We start from the raw sequence: 19,274 nt of genomic DNA on the forward strand, positions 1-19,274 counted from the left end.
GCTATAGGTACTGCTAAAATATTTAATTTCCAAACTAAGAAATAGCACTATCATATACCACAAAATAGCAAGAGTCAGAAGAATTCCATTTTCCATCTATGTTAGTTGGAAATATGAAAGACTTTATACCGTTTTATTGCCTTATCACAGAATATAACAGTTATCATCCATGTCTAGATTTTAGAAGAACTAAATTTAAAAACTTTTGTCTTTGAAGAAAAGTTCCCCTAAATATGTATATTTACTTTCTAACTTTCTCCATTTATACTTGTTTTATTATTATTATTTTTTAAATAAACTTTGGTATTCCTTTGAGAGAATAGTTCTTTTTTTCTTTTTGGTTTTTTAAGACAGGGTTTCTCTGTGGAACCTTGGCTGTCTTGAAACTCTAGTCTGTTTAGACCAGGCTGGCCTTCAACTCACAGGGATCTGTTTGCCTCTGCTTCCCCAAGTGCTGGGATTAAAGGCATGTGCCACCACTGCCCAGCTCAAATAGTTCTTTCTAATGAAATATATACTTTGATATTCCTAAACCTCAAAGATGAAGAGGCCAAAAGTTTGTCACTTACCCACACACATTTTGACATCATTCACTGTGAAGTCTGGATCTGGCATCCTAAGAAATAAACACCAGTAAATGGGAAGCACTACTTCTCTAATCAGTATGGATCTGTTCTTAAAAGAATGGAGAACTCTACAAAAATATCAATCTTCATATTTAGTATTAAAACATAAACAAATATATATTTATATAGAAAGAAAAACGAAAATGTTAGCAGCAATTATTTAAAAGTTATGGAGTCAAGAGACTTAAGTTTCTTTAAGCTCATCTACACTTTTCATTTCCAGGTATATTACTTTTGAAACAAGAGACATACTTCACAAAGCAACTGATAAGTTACTTTGAAATACCTACTGCTCTGGGTTCTCAACATTGCCACTGTCTGAATTCCTGGGTTTAACAGTCATTTTGTGGCCATCTCAGGCCAACAACAGAGCACTTACTTTATTCCAAGTCCATCAGAATTCTTGAAAATCAGAGGGTCTCTCAAGCCACCCCGCTGGATATACTCTACATTAAAATCTGAAAGCATATAGGGGAAAACCATTAGAGAGGAATCACTGAAAAGAGGAAAAAAGAGTATAAAATAATTTTTTTGTTATTTGTTTTTTTGAGACAGAGTTTCTCTGTGTAACAGTCCTGGCTGTCTGGAACTTGCTTTGGAGACTAGGCTCCCTCTGACTACCAAGTGCTGGGATTAAAGGCATGTACCACCACATCCGGTTTATAAGAGAAATTTTTAGCCAAGCAGTAGTGGTGCACGCCTTTAATTTCAGTACTTGAGAGGCAGGCAGATCTCTTCTGATCTATAAGAGCTGTACCTTTCTCCCTCTCACCAAGGTTTCATGTAAACCAAGCTAGCCTTTAACCATTCCTGATCCTTCTGTCTCTACCTCACAAGTGTTAGGATTATAGGCATGTGCCACCACGTCTGTACTATTTTTAATTAAACTCAAGCCAAAGGGGGAGGGGGGGAGAGAGGGGAGAGGAGAGAGAGAGAGGAGAGAGTGGAGAGAGAGAAAGGCCTTGTCCCCGGAAGCATTCTAATTCTAGTAGGCACGCCTTTAATCCCAGCACTCAGGAGGCAGAGGCAGGCGGATCTCTGAATTCGAGGCCAGCCTGGTCTACAAGAGCTAGTTCCAGGACAGGCTCTAAAGCTACACAGAGAAACCCTGTCTCGAAAAAACAAAAAACAAAACAAACAAACAAAAAAACCTACTTCAAATCTAGCAGAATGAGCACTCAGACAAAATAAATATATACTCAACAGGCAGTATTTTTAAAGTTGTACAGATGTTAAAGCCACAGTTCTTAGAGTCAATGACTTCCCATCAAGGGGCTCTAGATCCGAACCAAAATGATACTGACCTTTTCCCTCCATAAAAGTAACAAAATTGGCATTGTATTTGTTAGTGTGGAGCTTCTCTTCCAAGTCAAAAGTTCTTTTCCCTTCAATTTCATCATCTGAAATGCCATCATCTTCATAGCGACGTCGCATGGTACCACGCTGTAAAAGGAAGGATACAAAGATGAAATTATGTACTTTTCCTTCCTCTCTACCAAGCAGTCACTGCTCCCTAGATGTAGAGTACGACTTCCAGTTTTAGTTGTTAGTTTAAATCATCCACTTTTCTTTCTCCAAGCTCAAGATTAACGGATATTCTCAGAATGCACAAAATAGAATAAGGTTTTAATCAGGCACTGGGTTTCCAACCTGTGAAATTTACATTTTGTTTTAAGACAGGATTTCTCTGTGTAGTCCAGTCTATCCTGCACTCACTCTGAAGTCCACAGTGGTCTCAAACTCAAAGGTCAGCCTCCCTCTGCCTCTGAGATCAAAGGTGTGAGCCATGACATCCAGTTGAATTTTATTTCTGCTATCTCTTTAAGCCTAAAGAAGTAAATTCACTAAAAAAACAACCAATTCAGACCTAATATCTATCATGGCTTTTGAGAGTGTGAACATTTAAAGACATTCAAACAAGGGCTGCAGAGATGACTCAATGCTTAGCTGCATACTACTTTCAGAGGACGTTAATTCAGTTCCTACTACTTATGTCTGACAGCTCAATTCCAGCTCCAGAGGATCTAATACCTGTTTGTCTGTCCTCATTCACCAGCACTCACATGCACAAATTCATATGCAGACACACAAACCTCCATAATTAAAAATAAATGAATACACGATTTAAAAGACATTAAAATATACAGACAAAATTTTTCACTGACAATAAATTTACCTAAAATTAAATTTGTAAAACAATCTAATTAGGGGCAAGAAGGATGGCTCAACAGTTAAGAGGAATCACTGTTATTTTTTTTTTTTGTCCAGAGGATACAAATTCAGTTCCCAGCACCCCAACAGGAAGCTAACAACTACCTGTGTAACTCTAGTAGCCAGGGTATTCTAATGGCATGTGCCAAAACGCATGCACATATATACTTAATTAAAAATAAAACCTTTTGCCTGGTGGTGTTGGCGCATGCCATTAACTCAACAGGCAGTTCAATCAGCCAGCCTGGTGTACAAAGCAAATTCTAGAACAGCCAGAGCTGTTACACAGAGAAACTCTGTTATCAGAAAAACCAACCAACCAACCAAACAAACGAACAATCCCTGAGATTTCTGAAATTTTATGTCCAGAAGTAGAAGCCTTAGAAGGAAATGATGTAAGATCAAGATCTGCATTTAAAATATACCTCCAAACCCACATACTCCTATACCTCTCACCTCTCATCAGGGTTCTAGTCAAGCTCAGTCTCCTTCCAAGCATTTATGTCACCCCATTTATACCACCTAAAGCAAAAATGGAGAAAAACCTATGGCTAAACGGACCTAAGAACTTTTTAAATTTTTGTTTTGTCTCTGAAATAAGGTTTCATCTGGCTGGCCTACAACTCCTGGAACCTAAAATCCTAGATTCTGTCTCTTACTGTCAGTAAGATACTTAATAATCATGATTAAATGAGGGAAACCAATGTAAAAAAAAAGCAAAACATATATGGGCTAGAGATTGGTTCAGTTAGGAAAGTACTTGCCTAGCATGATTGAAACATGGGTTCCATCTCCAGAACCAAGTAAAACCAATCCAGAACTTGGGAGGTAGAGAAAGGAGAATCAGGATTCTTGGCTACAGAGAACAAGGTTATATAAAACCTTATTCCCAACGTTCAAATATATTAGCAACTGTTGTTCTAAACATGAGTCAATACTGTACCTCACTTCTATTTGCAAAAATAACAGCTTAAGGGGGAGGGAAATGGGAGGCGGCAGAAATTAAAAAACAAACAAACAAAAAACAGCTTACCTGTCTAAAGACAAGACCTACATTATCTTTTCTTTAAATAGCAGGAAAGTTTCCCATTCTCCCAGTAGGCCTCTGATATTTCTAAGTTGAAGCCTTACCTTCTGTGAAGGGCCTTTTTATATTTTTACTTTATGCGCATTGGTGTTTTGCCTGCATGTATGTCTGTGTGATGGTGTTGGATCCCCTGGAACTAGAGTTACAGTTGTGAGCTGCCAAGTGGGTGCTGGGAATTGAACCTTGGTCATCTGGAAGAACAGCCAGTGCTCTTAGCTATTGAACCATTTCTCCAGCCCCATGAAGCTGCAACTTAAAAGTATCCTTATACCATGTCTAATCATAAAATCTACCAAATGCAATTTAATATGAAGTGGTCATTCTGATAAGGTGTTTAAAAAGCCTTTGCTTTATGGGGTAGAATTGCTGAAGAAGAAGAGGTATACCTAACAAAAATGAAAAGATTCAAACATTTTATAACCCACCTTTAAAGATAATTGATATATGCTTGCACATGCTGCTGTAAATCTCAGAAATTATTTCAGAAGTAATAACGCCTTTAATCCTAGCAGTCAGGAGGCAGAGGCAGGCAGATTCCTGTGAGTTCAAGGATAGCCTGGTCTACAAGAGCTAGTTTCGGGACAGGTTCCAAAACTACAGAGAAACCCTGTCTCGAAAAACCAAACAACAAAACAACAACAACAAAACAACGAAACCAGGAAACGGTATAGGTAAACACTATTTCTGGAAATTTTTATTACAGCTAAGTCTATCTATGTGTTATGAATGTTAAATGCATTTCCAGGCTGGGTGTGACTCAATGCTAGAGTAGAGAGTTCCTCTAACTTGGGCATGGTCCTGAGTTCCATCCTAAGCACCACTTGGGGACAAAAAAAGCTTTTGTTACTACAAATCAGTAAAAAACACTGTAATGCAACATACTAATCTTCCTAATCTATAACCTATGTAAAAATTACATACAATCTATAATCTACAGACTGAAAACTAAGCATTGAAGGAGTCAATTCAACTTATCATATTATCATGCTGTTACTACAGTGAGCACTGAATCTTTTCTGCCACCATCTCACCTACAGCCAATTCAGGCATAAAGAAAGGCAAATGAGAAGCTGGGTGATGGTGGCCCTTTAATCCCAACACTCGGGAGGCAGAGGCAGGCAGATCTCTGTGAGTTCGAGAAGTTCCAGGACAGGCTCCAAAGCCACAGAGAAACCATCTCGAAAAAACCAAAAACCAAACCAAAAGAAAAACAAAAAACAAAAACAAAAAAAACCCCAAAACCCAAAATAGGCAAATGAGGTCATCCAAACCACCACCTACAGACACAGGTATTCATTCTTCCCCTCCAAACAGATCACCATAATGCTCATTCCATACATGAAGCGCCTGCCTTACCAGCAAACTGGTCAACTATTCATTTTGGAGTTGTCATTAGGATTACTGTTTCCATCCTGATCTTACAGAATTTCCTGGGTCAAAGCAACAATTAAGTAAGGCCAGGCCTGGCATAACATGTGAATAATCAACCCCCAGCCTTTTGTAGAGAGAGCATATCAAGTTTGAGGACAACCTGGACAACATGATACTAGGATAGCCAGATATACATAATAAGACCCCTGCCTCCTCTTTTTTTTTTTTTTAAGGTAACATTTAAACAGTGGTTCAAGTAAGTTGTAGATCTGTTACTCTCTTGTCAGAAATAAGTAAGCCCACATCAGGAGAAAACTGCAACAAACAGAAACTGTACATGGTCTAAGGCAAAGCCTGTCTTCACCAGCAGTTGAATCTTCACAAATAGCTTTGGGCATAATTTATGATACTACGAGAACTCAACAACAGTCTCCCTTTGAGACTAACAAAACAGATTCTACTGGTGGAAAAAGGCTGATAAAAACCTGAGAAAAGACAGTGAGACAGGATCATAGTTAGCAATACACCACAGAGGCAAACATTTGTTATGTGGACAATTCAACAGTATTTGGTACACTCACACTGTAATGCAACCACCACCACCACCCACATCCACAGCTTTTCATGCAAGACATGGTAGTTGCAAGCCTATAATGGTAGTAAAGCCACAGCACTGGGACTCAAATTTGAATCCAGCTGGGCTAAGTAGTGAGAATCTCTCAAAAACCTAAATATAACCTAAAAATATTTGTATCACCCCACATTGAAAATTGTACTAACATGTATGTTTTCACTTTCATTTTATTATTTACTTAGTTTTTTTTTTTTTTCAAGACAGGGTTTCTCTGTATAACAGCCCTAGCTGTCCTGGAACTCCTCTGCAGACAAGGCTGCCTACGGATTCACAAAGATCTGCCTGCCTCTGCCTCCCGAGTGCTGGGATTAAAGTTATGTGCCACCACTGCCCAGCCAATCTTTTTATTTTTATATTGTGTGTATGTGCAGGAGCATACTGCATAGCATGAGAGTGAGAGAGAAAGAGTGTGAGTGTGTGCGTGTGCATGTGCGCACGCCTGTCATTCAACTTATGGAAGTCAGAGGACAACTAGCAAAACTGGTTCCTTCTTCTACCCTATAGGTTTCCAAGATGGAATTCAGGTGGTCAGGCTTGGCAGCATGTTCCCTTAAGTGTTGAACCATCTTACCAGTCCTTCATAGCTCCTCTTCTGATAACATAATCTAAAATGCACATGTTCAACCCTTAAGGATAAACACATACTCAAAACTGACTTCAATGAAGGAAAGGGGCACGTTCTATGAGAACAAAAATACATTTTTCATCTCAGTCTCTTCTGGACTCAACTTTGAATTTAAAAGGAAACTATCAGAAAATGGTGAGCTCTTCAATGAGGAAATGAGAATGTGTAAAGTAATTATCACCCATGCAAGGACAGTCTACTGATCTTTGGCAAATAGCCAAAGGAAATTCAATACAGAAAGGCCAGTGTTTTCAACAAATGGTGCAAGAAAAATTCAAAATTTATATGCAAACAAATAAAGATACACTAACTGTATGTTATCTGGAAGCAATGGTTCATAAACCTAAATGTATACTATAAAAATATGCAACTTTTTTTAGCCAGGCTTAGGTGGCACACACCTTTAATCCCAACACTCCGGGAGGCAGAGGCAGGCAAATCTCTGTGAGTTGGAGGCCAGATTAGTCAACAGAGTGAGTTCCAGGACAGCTAGAGATACATATAGAAGCCATGTCTCGAAAAAGCAATAAATAAATAAAATGGGACTTTTAAAAGATAATATAGGAGAAAACCTATGTTTGGCAGTGAGGAATTTGGGTTTTACTTGTGAGAAAGGTATCACGTAACCCACTGTCTCACACCTGTTTTGTATCCGTCCAAGGGTCACCTTGAACTCCTGATTCTTCTGTCTCTACCTCCTTCAGTGCTCTAATTACAGATGTACCACCATTTTTTTTCAAGACAGGGTTTCTCTGTAGCTTTGGAGACTGTCCTGGAACTCACTTGGTAGACCAGGCTGGCCTCGAACTTACAGAGATTCACCTGTCTCTGTCCCCCAAATGCTGGGATTAAAGGCGTGAGCCACCACCATACTCTCAATTCCAATACTTGGAAAGCAAAAGGAGGTGGATTTTAGTGAGTTAGAGGCCACCCTGGTCTACAGAGGAAGCTCAAGGCCATTTAGAACTACGTGAGACCCTTTGTCTAGAAGGGAGGGAGGGAGGAAGAAATGAAGGAAAAGAAAAGAAAAACTATAGATTTAAAAAGACACATAGTTGCTGATAGAAAAAGGAAGGGAAATGCATAGCAGATTTGTAGGGAGTGAAATGCATTGTACTATAGTAATACATTTGTCAAATGCCACAGAACTGTAGAACAGAGTGAATACTTACTGTGAACTTGAGTTAGCAGGGTGGGGGAGATAGTCCAGCTGGTAAAATGTGTACTGCTTAATGAAGACTGAAGTCAAAAATACACAGAGAGAGAGGCAGAGTGGTGTAAACTTGTAATTTCAGCAACATGGAAGTCAGTGACAGGTGGATCCCTGGAGCTATTCACCTAGTCAGTCCAGGCCAGTGAGGAACTCTTGTCTCAAATAACAAAATGGATGACCCTGAAGAGTAACAACCAGGGGAAATTTCTGACCTCTACACATAAGCATATACCATCCCACACAAATGGGAACACACACACACACACAAACACACACACAAGTTATCCTTATTGACCCACTGATTCTAACACACATACCACACTAACTCAAGAATGTTACTTGGGAAAACAGAGTGGAAAAACTGTACTTCCCACTCCATTATTCAACATACCTATAATTCCAGCATTTAGAGGCTAAAGCAGGAAGATTAAGAGTTCAAAGCCAGAGGCTGTCATCTAGAGGACCTGGGTTTAAATCCCAGCACCTACATGCCAGTTAACAATTGTCTATAACTCCAGTTCCAGGAAATGTGACACCCTCTTCTAGCCTCCTCAGGTATCATATATGCAGAATATATAGATACGTAAAAGCAAGCAAAATAGCCATAAATATAAAAAAAATTTAATTAAAAAAAGTAAGTTACACTAAAAATCAGAAACCAATTTAAGAGCTTGAAGAAATGAGTTGATGGTATACTAACTTGCATACCATGCACAAGGCCCTGGGTTCCATTACAAACAACACAAAAAAGAGTTAATTAATTTGAAAAAGTCAATGCCACCAGATGGTGGTACATCTTTAATCCCAGCACTTGGAGGCAGAGCTCTGTGAGTTCAAGGTCAGCCTGGTCTACAGACCAAGTTCCAGGACAGGTTCCAAAGCTACAGAGAAACCCTGTCTCAATGATCCTCTCCCTTCCTCCAAAAAAGTCAATGCCAAGGGAAGGAGACACAAGTAGAAAACATTTTAAACTTAACAGCCTATGTACTATCTATCATAATACTGCAATTCAGTCACTGAACCAAGAAAGTAAAGCAGCACAGACAACATATAAATGAAAGAGCATAGTTTTTATTTACGGCTGTTGAAATTTCAATCTTGGTTAGTTTTCATGCCACAATACTGATCTTTTCTTTCCAACCATTTCAAAACCTAAAAAAGGATTCAAATACATATTCACACACATTCATGGTGGCATTAAACACAATCAAAAAGTAAACCATTCAAACGTCCACCAATGTATACACGAATAAACAAGATGTGGTTTAGCTGTATAGAAAGTGTTTAGTCACCAAAAAAGGAACGAAACTCAGACATGAACCACAAACTCCTGCTATGTCAAAGAATCCAGACACTAAAGATAATATATGATCCTACTGATAAGAAACATCCACAATGAGTAAAATCCTTACAGACACAGAAATTAATCAAAATAGGTTTCAGAGGCTAGGGAGTTATGGGGAGCAAGTCCTTAATGAATACTAAGTTTCTTTTTAAGATGCTTAAAAATTTGGAAAATTCAGACCATTTGTCATTAAAAAATGACAATTTCCTTGGTTATGAAAATATATTTCTGGTAAGATCATGTTCTTATTCTCTGGCAAGATAGCCAGGCATAGTGGTATACATCTGTAACACCACCCCTTGGGAGGCTAAGGGATGGGATCAAAAGCTATCAGGCAGGGCCAGATGGCGGTTGCACAAACCTTTAATCCCAATTTACAGGAGGCAGAAGTAGGTGAATCTCTGTGAGTTCAAGGCCAGACTGCTCTAAAACAGCCAGAGCAGTTACACAGGGAATCTTGTCTATTTAAAAAAAAGTTAGCAGGTGGAAACTTGAGAAATGGCTCAGTGGTTAAAGGGGGGGGGGGTTGTTGCTGCTTTGCTGAGGACCTGAGTTTGGTCCCCACACCAACGTGGAAGCTTACAGTCATCTGTAACTATAGTTCCAGGTGACCCAGAACATTAAGCATGGACAAAGTGCACTTACAAACATGTAGACAAAACATTCATATACATAAATAAAAAACAAAGACTTCCAGTCATGTTATGATACTACCTCAAAATTTTAATAAGTAAATAAAACCTAGAGAAATTTATTTTTCATTTTATGTGTATGAATGTTTTGCCTACATATATATCTTTACATAACGTTTGTACCTTGTGTCTGTAGAGGTCAGAAGAAGGGACAAATGGTTTTGAGGCACTATGTGGGAACTAGAAACTGAACCCCAGGTCTTAGACAAAAGCAAAAGTGCTCTTAACTGCTGAACCATCTCTCCAACCCCCAATCTACAGAAATTTTAAGTGCTAAAATAATTAGAGACACTGTATCATGATGTTAAAATTAGAAGCAAATAATTCAGTCAACAGTAATATGCCAGGTGGTGGTGATGCATGCCTTTAATTCCGGTAATTGGGAGGCAGAGGCAGATGGATCTCTGCGAGTCTGAGGCCAGCCTGGTCCACAGAGTTCCAGGACAGGCTCCAAAGCTACAGAGAACTCCTGTCTTGAAAAACAAAAAACCAAACAAACAAACAAAAAAGAAACAAAAAGAAAAACAAAAAAAGTAATATATAGTTAGTTAGGTGTGGTGGTACATACCTTTAATCATACAACTTGGGAAGCAGACAGACAGACAGACTAAGGTATTTATCAACCACACAGGATAAGTACATCCTTGATCCCTGATCTGAACCAACAAAAGCAGCAATTGGAGAGATGTGAGCAACGTAAATATTTTAAACTATTCTTTGTTTTTCAGTAAGAATTGTTTAAAAATAAATTTTTAATTTTTTTTTAATGTGTATGAGTGCTTCACTGCATGTATACCATGTGTGCTCTGGGTACCCTGCCCTGGAACCATAGTTACAGGTGGTTGTGAGCCACTGTGTGGGTTCTAGAAATAGAGCCCAGGTCCTCTGCAAGAGCAGTCAAGAGCTCTTAACTTCTAAGCCATCCCTACAGCCTTTTGTTTTGCTTTGTTTTTCTAGTCAGGGTTTCTCTCTGTAGCTCTGACTGTCCTGGAACTCCCTCTGTAGATGAGACCTTCCTCTGCTCCTTGAGTGCTGAATTGTACTTTTTTTTTTCCCCAGTAAAGCAGAGAGGGGTTTATTTGAAGAGCTTAAAAAAGATTTAAGCACAAGAATCAACAGAGTGCTTAGTGTGGGTAAAGTCATCTCAGAATAGTTATTTGATTATGCTATTAACTTACCCCCACATACACCATTTTTTTTCTTTTGATTAAAAACCAGAAATGGAGATGGCTCAATGGCTAAGAGCTAGCTGTGCAATCATGAGGACCAGTGTGGATTGCAGCAATTTTGGCTGGATGTGATGGCACCACCTGTAATCACAGCACTGGTGAGACAGAGACAGAAGGATGAGAAGTTGTAGGCCAGCCTAGGTTACATGAGATCCTATCTCAAAAAGAAAAAAAATAAAAATAAAAAACTAATTCTATATTACTACTGGTTAATATATAGTCTTTAAAATTTAGCAATAAACAAAAAGAATTGTATCTAAACTAAAGGAATTTTCCTCAGAAACTGAACAGTGGCTAACACACCTAAGACAGTGCTACTTATTTTCAATCTGATGACAAAGAACCTATCTCTTGTGTAATCAAGAGATTTTTATTTCAAAGGGACATATATCAGAGGTCACCATTCTATACATAAAAATCAATGAATTTCATTAATAGGCTAGGCACACAAAAACCATTCAAATGATTATTAGATCAGAATGAGACCAAAAAAAAAATTTAGACACTAGTTCTGCTTTAAGATGTTTCTAAAATTGTCTCTTCCCAAGTGAAGGGTATGAAGAAACACAATTTAGAAAAGAAAAAAAATTCTATGAAAAAGGAAGATGTCTATTTTTTTGTAGATATTTAAAATTTTTATGCATATGTATGTCTGTGTGGTTATGTGGTCATGAATGTGCAGAGGGATTGTGGTGTCCATGAGCTCATCAGGCTTTACTCCCACCCCTATACCACCCCCAGGCACACCCTGCAAAGATGTAGTTATAGCCTTATCTACTGTGCTGGGAACTTAACTTAGGTCCTCTACAATAGCAGTAAATGCTCTTAACCACTGAACAACTCTCCAGCCAAGGCTCCTATGCATACACAGGACAGACAGACTGATAGCTTCTGAGATCTAAACCATCAACATGCTGCAGTTATTAACAGTACCCAAGACATGGAAGCAGCTGAAGTTATCTATCAACACATGAACAAACAAGAAAATGAGACATATAAACATCTCTTTCAGCTATAAAACAATAAATTATAATACTGACAGGAAAAGAAAATAAGACTCAGAAAGACAAAAATCTCATGTTTTCTCTCATTTCTGGGATTTAATATTTACATTAGAGGCAAGATAAAACAGCATAAAAGTAGAAAGACAACCAGGTGTACACCTTTATCCTTTAATCTCAGCACTTGGAAGGTAGAGGCAGGTGCATCTCTGAGTTGCAGCACAGCCAGGACTATTAAGCTAGGCAGAGAAACCCTATTTTGAAAAATCATAAAAAAAAAAAAGAGCAAGTAAGCATATCTTGAAAAGATATGAGCAAATACATGCATGAAAATTTCACAAGGAAAGTCACTTCTTTATGGAAAACAAAAAATAAAAGGGATGGATATGGTGATTCATGTTTTAATTCCAGCACCTAGAAGGTAAAGGCAGGCCGATCTCTGAGTTCATGACCAGCCTGGTTAACAGAAAAGTTTCCCAACAGCCAAGGCTAAACAAAAAACCCTGTCTCAGCTGGGCAAGGTGGTGCAGGACTTTAATCCCAGCACTCAGGGAGGCGGAGGCAGAGGCAGGTGGATCTTTATGAGTTTAAGGCCAGCCTGATCTACAAGAGCTAGTTCCAGGACAGGCTCCAAAGCTACAGAGAAACAGCCTCGAAAAACAAAACAAACAAACAAAAACCTGTCTCAAACAACAATAAATAATAATAAAAAGCACAACCAGTAAAATAATAAAACCAACAATAACACTTGACTTAATTTTTTTTTTTTGAGTCAGAGTTTCACATATCCCAAACTGGTCTTGAAATCACTATTTAGCCAAGGATACCCTGAACTCCTGCTCCTATGGCCTTCATCTCCCAATTACTGAGATTACAGGCTGTATTATATTCCCTGTTCCAAAACTTTTGTTTTGAGATTTGTATTGCTAAAAACACATCAGGCTGGCCTCACAAGGAACTCAGGTAATGAAGTTTGGTGGCAAGTACCTGTTGAACCATCTAACTGGCTTTTGTTTTTTAAAATCCCCCCTCTTCTTTTTTTCTCCCTTCTCATAGCATCTCCACAAATTCATATGGCCTAGATAGGCCTCAAATATTGTTCTTTGGCCTCTACCTACTCCCAGGGGCTAGGACTATAAGTATGTGACATTATACTCAGCTATTTTCAATATGTGGTCCCTGACCCCATTATCTGGGAAATAGGTAGAAATAGAATGCTCAAATCTTGTGCTAGACTTAATCAGAAATTCTGGGAATGGGGATCCAGCAATCTGGCTCAGGTTGCTTATAGATGGTTGGGTTTTTTTTATAATTATATATAAGTTATATCACCTAAATATTTCCCTTATTATAGAATTATGCTAATAATATATTCAAAAAAGTCTCTACTTATGTCTGTGCTATCCTGGGTTAAACTGGAACTTTCAAGAACTCACAGTGGTAATGAACCAAGGAACTCCACAATGTGGCCCAAAACTAGCTGTTAACTCCAATTCCAGCGTATCCAACACCCTCTTCTGGCCTCTACAAGCATATGGAGGCAAAATACCACATACTTTAAATACTTTTTAAAATGTTTATTGAAGGCAAGGTCAGGCAGTGATGGTCTACAGAGTGAGTTCCAGGATAGCCAAGGCTACAAAGAGAAACCCTGTCTAGAAAAACAAAACAAAACAAAACAAAACGTTTATTAATGTAGAATTCAGGCAGGCATGGTAGCTCATGCCTATGATTCTAGCACCAAGGAAGTTAAAACAGGAAAATTACCACGAGTTTTAGGCCAGCTTGTGCTATTGAGAGAGCTCTTATTTTAAGACTGAAAAAAGGCAATTAGGTGTGATGGTGCTGAGTGCCTTTAATCCCAGAACTCCTTAGAGCTGGAGAGAAAACAATGTTAAAAGCACTGTTCTGGCAGATGACCTTAGTTTGTTTATCAGCACCCATGTTGAGTGGCTCACAAGCACCTGTAACTTCAGCTCCAGAGGGATTTGACACCTCTGGATGATGGCTTCATCTATGGGCTCCTGAAGTCACATGCACATATACATAATTAAAAATAAATTTTCTAAACAAAAGCAATCTGCAGATTCAACTTAATGCCCATCAAAATCCCAGCAAAATTCTTCAAAGACCTTGAAATAATGGTTCTCAACTTCATTTGGAAAAGCAAAAAACCCAGGATAGCCAAAACAATCCTGGACAATAAAAAAACTTCTGGAGGCATCACAATCCCTGACTTCAAACTCTACTACAGAGCTACAGTACTGAAAACAGCCTGGTACTGGTATAAGAACAGACAGGAGGACCAATGGAACCAAATACAAGACTCGGATATCAATCCACACATCTTCGAACACCTGATCTTTGATAAAACAAAAAATATCAAATGGAAAAAAGAAAGCATATTTTAGAAGTGGTGCTGGCATAACTGGATATCAACATGTAGATGACTGAAAATAGACCCATATCTATCACCATGCACAAAACTCAAGTCCAAATGGATCAAACACCTCAACATAAAGCCAGCCACACCGCACCTTATAGAAGAGAAAGTGGAAAGTACACTTGAACGCATGGCACAGGGAACCACTTCCTAAATAGAACCCCAGCAGCACAGACACTGAAACAATTAATAAATTGGACCTCCTGAAACTGAAAGCTTCTGTAAAGCAAAGGACACAGTCAACAAGACAAAAAGACTGCCTACAGAATGTGAAAAGATCTTCACTAACCTCACATCAGACAGAGAGGGCTGATATACAAAATATACAAAGAATTCAAGAAATTGGACATCAAAAGATCACATAATCCAATAAAAAATGGAGTACACACCTAAACAGAGAACTCTCAACAGAGGAATCTAAAATGGCTGAAAGACACTTAAGGAAATGTTCAACATCCTTAGTCATCAGAGAAATGCAAATCAAAACAACTCTGAGATTCCATCTTACACCTGTAAGAATGGCCAAAATCAAAATCATGATGACAACTTATGCTGGAGAGGTTGTGGGGAAAAGAAATTGATTTCTGCATTGCTGGTGGGAATGCAAGCTGGTACAGCCCCTTTGGATGTCAGTGTGGTGATTTCTCAGAAAATTAGGAAACAACCTTCCTCAAGACCCAGTAATACCACTTTTGGGTGTATATCCAAAGGATGCTCAATTGTGCCACAAGGACATGTGCTCAACTATGTTCATAGCAGCATTGTTTGTCATAGCCAGAACCTGGAAACAACCTAAATGCCCCTCGATCAAAGAATGGATAAGGAAAATGTGGTACACATTTACACAATGGAGTACTACACAGCAGAAAAAGTAACATCTTGAATTTTGTAGAAAAAATGGATGGAGCTCGAAAACATTATTTTGAGCAAAGTAACCCAGACACAGAAAGACAATTATCACATGTACTCACTCATAGGTGGTTTTTAAACATAAAGTAAAGAAAACCAGCCTATAAACCACAATTCCAGAGAACTTAGACAACAATGTGGACACTAAGAGATACTTACATAGATATAATTTACATGGGAAGTAGAAAGTATAAAAAGACAAGATCTCCTGAGTCAATTGGGAGCATGGGGACCTTGGGGGAGGATTAAAAGGGGGAGGGGAACAGAGAAAAATGTAGATCTCAATAAATAAATAAATTTTCTAAAAAGCCAGGTGGCTGGTTTGAGATAGGTCTCACTATCTAGCTTGACTATCCTGGAACTCTATGTAAACTAAGGGGGCCTCAAACTCATAGAGATCTACCTGTTTCTGCCTCTGCCTCCCCAGTGCTGAGACAAAAGATATGAAGCACCCACCACACTTGGTTTAAAATGCCAATTCTTGTTAATTTACCAAACATGTCAAAAGATATATACCACCACACTTGGTTTAAAAATGCCAGTTCTTGTCAGTTTACCAAGCATGTAACACTTCATTATGTTCTTTTATATCTGTTAAAAAGTAAGGGTCGGGAGCCTGGTAGTGGTGGCACACGCTTTTAATCCTGGCACTCGGGAGGCAGAGGCAGGTGGATCTTTGTGAGTTTGAGGCCAGCCTGGTCTACAAGAGCTAGTTCCAGGACAGAATCCAAAGTTACAGAGAAACACTGTCTTGAAAAAACAAAACAAAACAAAAAGGTTGGAGAGATGGCTCAGTGGTTAAGAGCACTGGTTGCTCTTCCAGAGGTCCTGAGTTCAATTCCCAGCAACCACATGGCGGCTCACAACCATCTATAATGAGATTTGGTGCCCTCTTCTAGCCTGCAAGCATACATGCAGGCAGAATACTGTATACTAAATAAATAAAATCTAAAAAAAAAAAAAGGCACCTGCACATTAAAAAAAAAAACTAAGAAATAAAATGCAGATTCTAGTAAGTACTAAACATAAAAGAAATTCTATGCTGTAAGAACTTAATAGGGGGCTAGAGAGATGCCTCAGCAGTTAAGAGCACTGGCTGTTATTCCAGAGGCCCTGAGGTCAGTTCCCAGCAATCACAGGGTGGCTCAGAACCATCTGTAATGAAATCTGGTGCCCAATTCTGGCCTGCAGGCATACATGCCAGCAGAACACCGTTTTCTTAATAAATTAATTAATTTAAAAAATAACTTAATAGGAAGCTCTGACCCGGAGGAAGACACTTCATAGGGCTGGAGAGGAGAGGCAGCTTGCTTAGTAATGTGTGGGGAAGTGGAGGAAGACCTGAGTGAATGTACAGAAACAGGCAAATCCTGAATGAATATATATTCTCGACATGTCAAGGACCCAATGACTCAGATCCATGGAAGAAGGCAAAGCTCCTCCCCACTCCCCGTTAAGGCTCAGAGGGATGATAAAGTCTTCCTCTGGTCAAGTTTCAATGTTGCAAAAACTAAAAAACTCAGTTCCTTACTCCAAATTTTACAGTACTGAGACTGCTCCCCCTATAGACATCTCCTTCTAAGACTGGTTAATTCACCCTGTTCTGTACATAATAAAGGTGCTAAGGTTCTGGGTTGCTGCGTAGTTGGTGCCACTCCATCACAGCCCACCTGACTACAGTTGTTCTGTACAAGTGTCTGTCCTTTCTTTATGACCTGGTAGTTCCAGCCAGGGTTCCAGGACCCAAGGCATACTGGTATTATTGGTGGTCAACAGTACTTGCTGCTCCTTTAGCAGACCTGAGTTCAGTTCCTAATATAGCTCATAAGCACCTTTAATCCAGCACCATGGAATCTAATACCTACCCTTTCCTGACCTCTGAAAGCACATGCTCCCATGCATACACACACGAATAAATAATATTAAAATAAATCTTAAAAATAATATGTTGGGGGCTAGAGTGATGGCTCAGCAGTTAGGAGCACTGGCTGTAGGGACCAGAGAGACGGCTCAGAGGTTAAGAGCACACTGGCTATTCTTCCAGAGGTCCTGAGTTAAATACCCAGAAACCACATGGTGGCTCACAACCAACTATAATGAGTTCTGGTGCCCTCTTCTGGTGCCCAGGTAGAACACTGTATACATAGTAAATAAATAAATCTAAAAAGAAAAAAAAAAGCTTAGTGGGCTTGGTGGCACACCCCTTTAATCCCAGCAGAGGCAGAGGCAGGCAGATTGACGACACCCTGGCTCACAAAGTGAGTTCCAGGACAGCCAGGGCTGTTACACAGAGAAACCCTGTCTTGAAAAACCCATAAATAAATAATAAACAAATAAATAGATGAACAAATAGATAAATAAATAAAATGCTTATGGGGAATAGTGATATACACTTTTAATCCCAACGCTGGGGAGGCAGAGGCAGGTGGATCTCTGCAACTTCAAGGCCAGCCTGGTCTACATAGTAAGTTCCATGACAGCCATAACTATGTAGTAAGGTTTTGTCTTGGAAAAAAAAAATAATTAAAATAAAATAGTAGTAAAATGAAACGCTTTCCAGAGAAAAAGTTGATTAAGCATAAAGGATAATCCCACAGCAGTTCATATACAAATTCAAATAGTCTTTGTATAATTAGGAGAATTCTTGCAGGTAGGAGAAGTGTTTAAGGATTAAATTACTGCAAAACTGACATTGTTTTCTCCTTAAAAGTACAAAGGAAAGATCTTGGTAGACTAGCATTCAGTTTTACAAGACCAAAAGACTGCCAAATTAATGTCTTCAGGATGTCTTATACTTCAGTCATGCCTGCTGCTACCCAGGGAAACCATTTCCCGGTATCAAGAAACCAGGGTAAACCAAACTAATTATTACAGCAAACTGGAGAACATATAACAGAGCAAAAGTAACTCAATGGTTCAAGGAACATAAATAGTCTCTATCTTTCTCTAATGACCAGAAATGAAGCAAAAAGACATAACAAATTATTATTCCTTGGCACTTCCCTTCCTTTTGACTCTTTCCTAACCACCCCTCTCTTGATAATTATAGCACTGCCACCAGTATTTTACCCCAGAACAGATTAAATTGTGTTACATTCTAGTTTGTTCTTGGTGTACTCAGTTAATCAAGTCAGTAATATGAGAGTTTCAATGATATAATGGTACCACACTATGTATATGCCATGAAAAAGAATCATGCTTGGCTGCAAAACATACTACACAGATAAAACTGAACTTCCCATCTTATATTCAGTTAGATATCATGAGTCACAGAAAAAATGAGGATCCAAAAGGTTTCCTTCAATATACAATTACTGAAAATTGACTTTAGAGAATAAAACTGGGCCTAGTGTTAGTGGCACACACTTTTAAACCCAGCACTTAGGAGATAGAAGCAGACGGATCTCTGTGAGTTCAAGGCCAGTCTGGTCTACAATGTGAGTTCCAGGATAGCCAGGGCTACACAGAGAAACCCTGTCTCAGAAAACAAACAAAAGTTAAAAAAGTGTGCCCTATCTTAATGAATGTAGTACACTACAAGATACAAAGTCACATCTACACCTCCTTTACATTCATTCTCAAAACATCTAATAAATGAAAAGCCTATGGTTTCTCTAAGTATTTTTCTAATCATTCCCTTTAATTCTCCCATCAGCTCTCAATAATCCCATACCAACCTACTACTTGAATTACCAGTGTCCTAACTGGTCACAAATCCATTCCTGCACTCTCCCTGGGTTTGTCTAAGGATAGCAATTCCAATCCTTTCTGCAATTCAGTCACAGATATTAAACATACTACCACTCTGTTGAGTCTCTGTCTTCCCAGCACATTCATAATATTTTGTCAATATTCTAACTTCTTCACTTACATAGTTATACTGACCTT

At 38.8% G+C, this 19,274-nt stretch overlaps 1 protein-coding gene across 4 annotated transcripts in view; it reads right to left on the reverse strand.

Annotated features, from left to right (window-relative positions):
• The window catches only part of Kdm2a (lysine demethylase 2A), a 75,723-nt gene that overhangs the window by 48,654 nt on the left and 7,795 nt on the right, over nt 1–19,274 (reverse strand). For 3 of the 4 annotated variants that reach the window (XM_075973036.1, XM_075973035.1, XM_075973034.1), the window contains exons 3-5: nt 1,931–2,069; nt 1,006–1,084; nt 570–616 (exon numbers count right to left, since the gene is read on the reverse strand). In XM_075973036.1, coding sequence (XP_075829151.1) covers nt 570–616; nt 1,006–1,084; nt 1,931–2,069 — 265 coding nt within the window. Of the gene's footprint in view, nt 1–569; nt 617–1,005; nt 1,085–1,930; nt 2,070–7,726; nt 7,948–19,274 lie in introns of all 4 variants that reach the window. The other variant, XM_075973037.1, reaches the window with a different exon arrangement.

The sequence above is a fragment of the Microtus pennsylvanicus genome, chromosome 5, assembly GCF_037038515.1.
Source record: "Microtus pennsylvanicus isolate mMicPen1 chromosome 5, mMicPen1.hap1, whole genome shotgun sequence".
Classification (NCBI taxonomy): domain Eukaryota; kingdom Metazoa; phylum Chordata; class Mammalia; order Rodentia; family Cricetidae; genus Microtus; species Microtus pennsylvanicus.